Raw genomic sequence first — 7,860 nt, 5'->3', positions numbered from 1 at the left:
AGAGGGTCCTTTAATTCCTCAAGCAAAGGCTTTCAGTTTTAGAGCTGGCTGTATCTCATGTACATGAAAGATCCACATTAACCATAACTTTTTATGGAATGCAGATTTATAACATAAGGTCATTGTATTTATTATTAATAACAACACATTTATTTTTATGCTCTACTTATGGATGTTTCATAGCTCGGTGACGAGGAGGTTACTGTAAAATAAATCCATTGTATTAGTTTGCATCTTTGGTTGTTGCTCCGTCAGAAAGTGGCAGGAGCTATTTTCATCAACCATAAGATTAGTAGGTTGTCCTACCTCATTTCTACCTAGAAAGATGTTTACAAGGTAAAAGCATCCTCAAATGTGAGGGCATTCTTGGCTTTCTCAATATAAAGAGATTAACTAAATGCAGAACTCCAGACACTCTAGTGGGATAATATAGGAAGTTTCTATTGCTGGCTGTACTGATGGGCTGAGGACTTAAATCCTCTGAGCAATCAATCCATGGGCTTTTATGAATGCTTAGGGAAAAAAAAGAGAATATATTGCTTGAAAAGAGAAATAAACCTTGTTGCGAAATACATGATGGGCTGATTCAAAAAAGACATATGTATGGTAAAGTCTCATGTATCATTACAACTGTCTGAGCAGAACAAATGAAAGCAAAACAAAAACGGAAATGATGGTTTTCTTCTAACAAATGGATTTTGGGGGAAAACCTTAAAGAGGGAAGAAAGCATATTCTGATTTTGAGTGTTTTTCCACTAAAAATAGCAGACCTCTTGCTACATAGCTTCATTAATTTCAGTGTTAATCCAGCAGGTCTAGTATGAGATAAATCCTTCCTTGGTAGAAGCATCGTCTATTACGTGTGTTGATTTATGAGAGAGAATCAGCTGTATTTTAATGATAGTTGGACTGCACTGTAGATATAGACTAGGAGTCACAATATATGAGAAAAGCTCATTTGTACTTAATATACTAGATGAATTGTTCCTGGCTTCTTAGGGTGTGACTATACTTCCTGTCACACTCCCAAGTTTACTCAAGGACTGTGTGATTTGCTGAGTAGGTGCTAGTCATGTAAGGGAAAACCCGGCGGGATGCATTTTATATACCTGTTTTTTCCCTCAGCGTCATGTGTTTATTAACTTTTTTTGTCCTCCCCCCATCCCCACCCCCATCAAAGGAAAATCTCCCCAGGACGAGGTAGGGGTGAGAAAATGTGACCACAAACAATCTGAGTGGTATGAAATTTAACACTGTGATTTTGTTTTAGCGAGAGGAAAACACAAGTTGCTGGCTCTCATAAAATCCTAAGCTAAATCCTAACTGCGTATGTAGCAATTTAAAAATCTTTTTTTCTTTTTTTCTTTTTGTTTTTTTCCCTTCAGTTAAGCTGTTTCTTTCTCCAGTTAATAACAGGTTGTGGGATTAAATCTCAGCTTTTGATATTTACTGGGAAATGTAGTACAGTAATTTATGAGTCAAAATCTACTTTGACTAAATTATCATTGCAAATTACAATTTATGAAAGTTGTGACTCTGACCATAATTACACCGTTGGCTGTGCACAACTTGAAATCTCGCTTGCTGAATAAATTTGTTTTCATTCAGAGTACATTGCCGGCATTTTTAGAGAAGGGTGAATCAAGCCTAACAGACAAAATTTCCTACGGAGTTTGTTAAAAAGGTTGCCTTTATTTGCTAAGCCTACCTAAAATATAAACATTTCTTGAATTAATGAGATGCTATTTTGGTCTGCTATAAGGGTTTCATATTCAAGGTTACGAAACTATAGACTCCTGAGTAGAGTCGCAGGAGCTTCCACATTACGCCAAGCCTTCAGCTATCTACACATCCTGAAACTGCTAAAATTAAAAGTGCTTGCTTGGATATTCTGCAAGCTGCCAGGAAAGAAAAAGCAGTCGATAGGCAAATTAAGTGCATTACTGTAAGTGGGGGGGGAGGAAGGCTTAAATCTTTGTCTGGCAACAGAAGGGTTAAGGACTTTTTTGCTATACCCGTTTCAAATTACAATGAGAAGCCTCTTCTTTCCCAGCAGGGTTGTGCTTACATTAGTCTTTAGATCTCTCTTGAAGAGAGCTGTTATATTTGTGCCTGCAAGAGTTGGAAATAACAGTTAAGAAGCTGAAAAGGGTTGAATGGATTTACAGACGTTTTTTTTTTTCAAGTAAATTCATGGCAACACATTAATTTGATTAGTACATGCTTTAGAATTACTTTACACTCAAGCGCTTCAAAAGATGTTAACGTTATCACCAGGCTGCTGGACAGATATGTGTTACACCACCAAGGTACAGATCAAGACTAATCTGTGACTCAGGATTTATCTTGGGAAGAGCGCAAGGTGTACGAAGAACTCAGAATAAGAAGGGAAGATAACTCTGGGAACTACAATGTGTCAGAAGAACAGCTCTTGCTGATACAGCTCCCCACCCAAGACCTGGTTATCTAAGGTTTATATAGGAATGCCTAGGTCAGCTGACAAAATACTGGTCTTCTGCTCCATAAATGCAGAAAAAACGATAACAAGAGTGGAAAATTGGAAGTCTGAATTTCAGCTTTCTTAGAAATAACTGCAACCTGACACATTCCATAATATTTAAACAGGGTGGGGGGAGAGAAGTCACCAAAGATGTTACGTTTAGAGATGACATTGACATGAAGAATAGGTAAATTTTGTTTTTCAGCCACTGGGAAAGCAGACCTCATAGGAACTCAGGACAAGTAGGAGAAAAGATTTTTTTTTTCCTTGTTCTTTTTCTTTTCAAAGATGAACCTAACTGCACTCAAAGCTTTCGTGGGCTTGCTCTGGAATTGCTGGGTTCTGGTGGGTCACGCACAGGGAGGTTTAGGAGACAATCATGTCCATTCAAGTTTTATTTACAGGAGGCTGCGGAACCATGAAAGAAGGGAGATTCAGAGAGAGATTCTCTCTATCCTGGGTCTACCTCACAGACCCAGACCATTTTCACCAGGAAAGCAGGCTTCTTCTGCACCCCTCTTCATGCTGGACCTGTATAATGCCATGACAAATGAAGAGGATACCGAGGAGCTGGAGTACTCACTGAAGGGATCCATGGCAGGGGAGAGCAGAGGGATGCAGAAAGGATACCCTGCCTCTCCAAATGGATATTCGCGGAGAATACAGTTGTCTCGCATGACCACCCTGGCCACACAGAATCCTCCCTTAGCCAGCCTGCACGACACCAACTTTCTGAATGATGCTGACATGGTGATGAGCTTTGTCAATTTAGGTATGTCAAAGTTTTTTTGTTGTTGCTCTTTCTGCTCTGTTTGACGAACTGTTAGGCTGATCTTGGAGGGCTGAGAGAGGGAAATGTCTCAGCCGGAGTGTAACCTGTTCTAAAACAGCAGGATTGGGCCCTGGCTGCTGTGCCACTTGCAAAAGAAAAGTTGTACTAACGGTGAAGTAGCTACGTTGTAGGTGGCCATGGAAAAAGATTTTTCTCACTGTTTATATAAAGTCAGTTTCTATAACTCCCCTCTGCTGGCTTCTGTTTTCTTTCTTTCATTGATGTAATGAAAATTCTAGCCTTAGGCCAAACTAACTCCTTTTTTTTTTTTTTTTAAATCTCAAAAAATCAAACACTTATGCCTATTGCTCGGTTATTTCCCGCACTGTTTTGTTTAAAGCTCAGACATGAACAAACATCAGTTGTTAATATTTTAAAACCCAGGATGTTGTGAAAAGGGAAAAGTCAAGCCATTTCTGAGGGGGGACAAAAAAAAAAAAAAGATTTCTTAGGTTATTTGGGATTTTTTTTTCTAATGGTAAGAGTCAGATTTTTATTATCTTTTCAGCTGGCTGGCTGGATTTTATATAATCTGTTTCTGTTTCTTTGTTATTTCTGTTTAATAACCACAGACTGTGTTTTACTACACTGCCATGGTGCTCAAAGTCTGCAACAGTTCTTATTTTCTGCCATTAATCAATTAGAGAATTAAACACCAGAAACATGCAAGCAAGGAATGCTTTTGAAAATTGTATCATATCAGACACAAAACCTGATAAAACTAAATTATATTGGCTTCTGAGTACAGTAAACATGCTTACCAGTTATGTTGTGGTTAAAAAAAGAGTTACAGATTTCTTTAATAGAAGGCAACCTAAATCTCATGAAGAAAGCTGCAAATAATTCATGAAATGTATTTACTATTTTTATAAGTAATTTAAATGCTGCAGGACTCATAAAGCTATCTAAAAACTTCTTGTTTGATCTAAATAGTAGCAGATTTAATTGGAAACTTCTCAGTAAGCTCATGCAAAATCTGATAAAACCTTACCTTCCAGGATAATGCTTTCTGTAGAAACTTTTTAAGCAATGGCACATGTTCTGAAATACCTTCCGATTATCACACAAGTTCTATACCTTTTATGTCTACCAGGTTTTTAATCCCTGCAGCAGGATTTAAAATGTTTCCAAACACTAAACTCCTCAACAGCTAAAATTTCTGGGAAAAAAATGACACCCTGGAGTTTAGCTGGCATAGTAATAAAATTACATTTGTTTGGCAGATTGGGGGGTGTTTAATTCTGAGATCTTTTTTTTTAGGAGTAACATATGTCTGAACTCTAAATGCATTTGCTTATTGCTCTTGCTCCCGAAATAGCAGGGTAGAAGAAAATTAAATCTCTGTTTTTGGAAAGTGTGTTACTCATCCTTAAGAAAGAGTTACTTCTTATCTCTGCGTTTCTTTTAACTTATCATCGGATGACTCGATTCACCCAGAGTGGCTGGAATACACTGAGTTTAAAAAGGCAATGTTACAAAGAAAAACTAGAAATGCTCTGATCTCTTCAGCATTAGGCAAGGTCCTGATCCTGCAAACTTTTTTTCTCACTTGTCTTGTGAAAAACCCTCTGTGAATATGTCAGAGACCATTTCATCAATGGCACTGATGGCTGTTAACATGGGATCTACTCTTTGATTTCAAGAAACGTCTCTGATTGCAGGAGGACTTCTTGCACTTCATGAGTGTAAGTCTCAGGGTCAGTGTCAGACGTGTGCTGGCCTGATCCTGCCGTGTTTTCCCAGATGAAACTCCTCTCTGGGACGCTGCAGGTTTCCAGTGTCTTACCTTAATTGGGAAGTTTATAATATAGTCTCATTTTGTTGGGAAGGAAGCATTGCCTTGAGATAGTTTTTAGGAGAAGTTAAAGTCTGCGTATATTTCAACTCGTGTTTCGAAGCTGTGAAAAGTGGGGGAGTGTGTTATTTTTCTAGTGAGTATGGTTAACAGACTCAATTAGCTTACAGGAGAAAAAAAAGTAAATAGCAGTGTTTGTTTGTGTTCTGTAAAATTAAAATATGTCTCAGCTCTTAGTGAGGCTAAACCCTAATTCACTTCAAATGCCCTTCTATACTGGTTGGTTATTGTGGTTTATCACATATTCCACCATGTAGCATGTGTAAGAAATATTGACGACTGATGTAGATTAACTTCAGCGTTTTTATTAAACAATCCTATGTTTCGGTATAATTAACATAATAACAAAATAAATCATGGAAACAGGTAACCATTTTGTATGATTTATGCCACATAAGATTGTGACAGATGAGGGCAAGCTCTTTTAATATACAATGGGAAAAAATATGCAGTGATAAGTGAATGCTAACACTGTACCTTAAAATCAATAAATGCTGGTGCAGCACAGTAATAATTCAAAAGGTTTTAGATTTGAAGCCCCAGTCAACTTGCATCAAATTAATCTGCACTGGAAAAACTATTCACCATATTCATACTTGCACACTATTAATTACATAAGGTGTAATTATAAAGCTTTATTAATCATGTTGATATTTTAAATTGAAATTTTTGTATATTGTTGCAACTAGTTATATTATTTGAAGATAAAAATATTTAAACAAGAAATATGTAACTAAGATGTTTGTTAAAAATTATTAAGCATTAGATTGAAAAGACTGAGTAGAATTAAAAAAGTAAAGTAAAAAAAAAATGAGAAATGACAAATAATATTACACTCAAGAATAAAAAGTGGAATGCATATGTTAATTCTGATAAAAAATCAACCTGTCAGAGCTGTGAATACCTCACTTTCCAAAGCAAATTTAAAAAATAATCATCAAGGGAACTGCAATTCGTCAAGGAACCAGGGAGAAAAACAAGATTGCATTTACTTCTCCTGAAGTTAAAATTGTAAACACCTGCTCCTTACACCGGAATTTCCATCTCTTTCTTTCTTGAAAGATACAACAAGGCAGAGAATATGCCTTGTCCTGTGCTTTGTATAAGACTGTGTGCATTGGCAGCTCTCCACAAATATTGATGACTGTAGCAGAAGAGTTAACTGGGGTTGGTCCAGCAGTCAAAGAATAAATCCTCCACTAAATACACTGGGGTTTTCAAAGATCTGATTATATCACCTACAAGTTCAGGACTTTGTTTTCCTCACTGAGTGTTTTTTATCCTGTTGTTATATTTTATTATATTGTTGCAAATCCCTGACTGTTTAGAGTTCTGGCATCTTCTTTTTGGCTGAACTCCTAAAATGACATATATAGGATACCCTGTTCTTCTGAGAACATGCAAATAATGCTAATGTAGCTCTGCTCACTTTTGTGCTCACTCAAAATTTAGTTGAGGAAGGACTTTGTTAAGATAAATGTTAGCATTCCCAGTCCTCACCTCTCACCGAAAGAGTGGGCTCAAATAAAAACATAGACATGCCCTGGACTGGGAGAAACAGCAGCACTTTTTGAAACTACAGTTGAGCATTTCAAGGACTGAATTTTATGTTACCATCAAAGTGATCATTAAATCCACTAGACTTCCATGTTCCTTCTCATGAAATTCAAATGTTCTGTATTCTCATTGGTTTACAACACATCTGTGACTTTTTTTTTTTCCTAAACAGATTGTTGCATTTGCTAAGCGAATTTGTTTTCTTCCTCCATATTTTTCTGTGAATTAATTCATGCTCTATGTGTAATAGGGGGTAAACATATAAAAGCTTTGTGGTTTTTTTTTTTTGACATGCTTTTCTTAGCAGCTAAATTAATTTCAAAAACTCAGATGTGAAGATTACTGGAAAATTTGTGCTTTTGAACTGCCCTATGCTAATTTAGATTACAATGCAATATTATACAGACTTTTAGAGTTATTAACGCACCATCAAAACATCTTCACACTCAATGTGATTCTGTCATTTTAATTAACATAGTTAATAATTAAAAAATACACTCTCTGTGATCAGTTTTTAAATCAGGCATGGAAATCTAAGTGAATATTCCCTATTGGAGGCATGAAAGACTGCTCATTTTAGTCCAGTTTCTCTACCCTAAGGTTGCACACTGTCTTGTTCTTCTTTAAAACACTGAACAAATACATAAATTCACAAGATTTACAGTCCATTGTGTTCAGCCAAGAATGCTAACACGGTAGAGCATAACTTTTATAGAGCTGCTTTAAGAATCCTACAGTACATTAATCCACAACGAATAACTGTACAAACATTTTTTTTTGTTTCATCTGAGAAGGAAAATGTTGCTAAATACAATCAGACCTGAAGTGTATTTAGTAGATCATTTCATAATTTAAGCTAATTCAGTTTCTTCAAGATAAAATATCATCAGTGAGGGATATAGACTGCTAAGACATAAAATATCAGGGATTGTGGAAGGGGAGCTGGTTTTGAAGAATACATGCCTCAGGCCTCAGGGTTGTTAACTTCTCCCCTCAAATTTTAGGAATGCCTTCCCTTCCTTTCCTTCCTTTCCTTCCCTTTTCTTTCTATCTTTCTATCTCCCTCCTTCTTTCTTTCTTTCTTTCTTTCTTTCTTTCTTTCTTCCTTTCTTCCTT

The 7,860-nt window shown here is 36.5% G+C and overlaps 1 protein-coding gene across 2 annotated transcripts in view; it reads left to right on the top strand.

Annotated features, from left to right (window-relative positions):
• Positions 1-2,058: 2,058 nt before the first annotated feature.
• The window catches only part of BMP5 (bone morphogenetic protein 5), a 53,626-nt gene continuing 47,824 nt past the window's right edge, over positions 2,059-7,860 (top strand). The window contains exons 1-2 of one of the 2 annotated variants that reach the window (XM_042822624.1): positions 2,059-2,309; positions 2,905-3,272. In XM_042822624.1, coding sequence (XP_042678558.1) covers positions 3,023-3,272 — 250 coding nt within the window. In that variant the 5' untranslated portion in view covers positions 2,059-2,309; positions 2,905-3,022. Of the gene's footprint in view, positions 3,273-7,860 lie in introns of both variants that reach the window. The other variant, XM_042822617.1, reaches the window with a different exon arrangement.

The sequence above is a fragment of the Centrocercus urophasianus genome, unplaced genomic scaffold (genome assembly GCF_019232065.1).
Source record: "Centrocercus urophasianus isolate 14NV4802_14NV808 unplaced genomic scaffold, USGS_Curo_1.0 seq_10, whole genome shotgun sequence".
NCBI lineage: Eukaryota > Metazoa > Chordata > Aves > Galliformes > Phasianidae > Centrocercus > Centrocercus urophasianus.
Note: the sequence above shows the minus strand (reverse complement) of the source record. Positions and strands in the feature narration are given on the sequence as shown.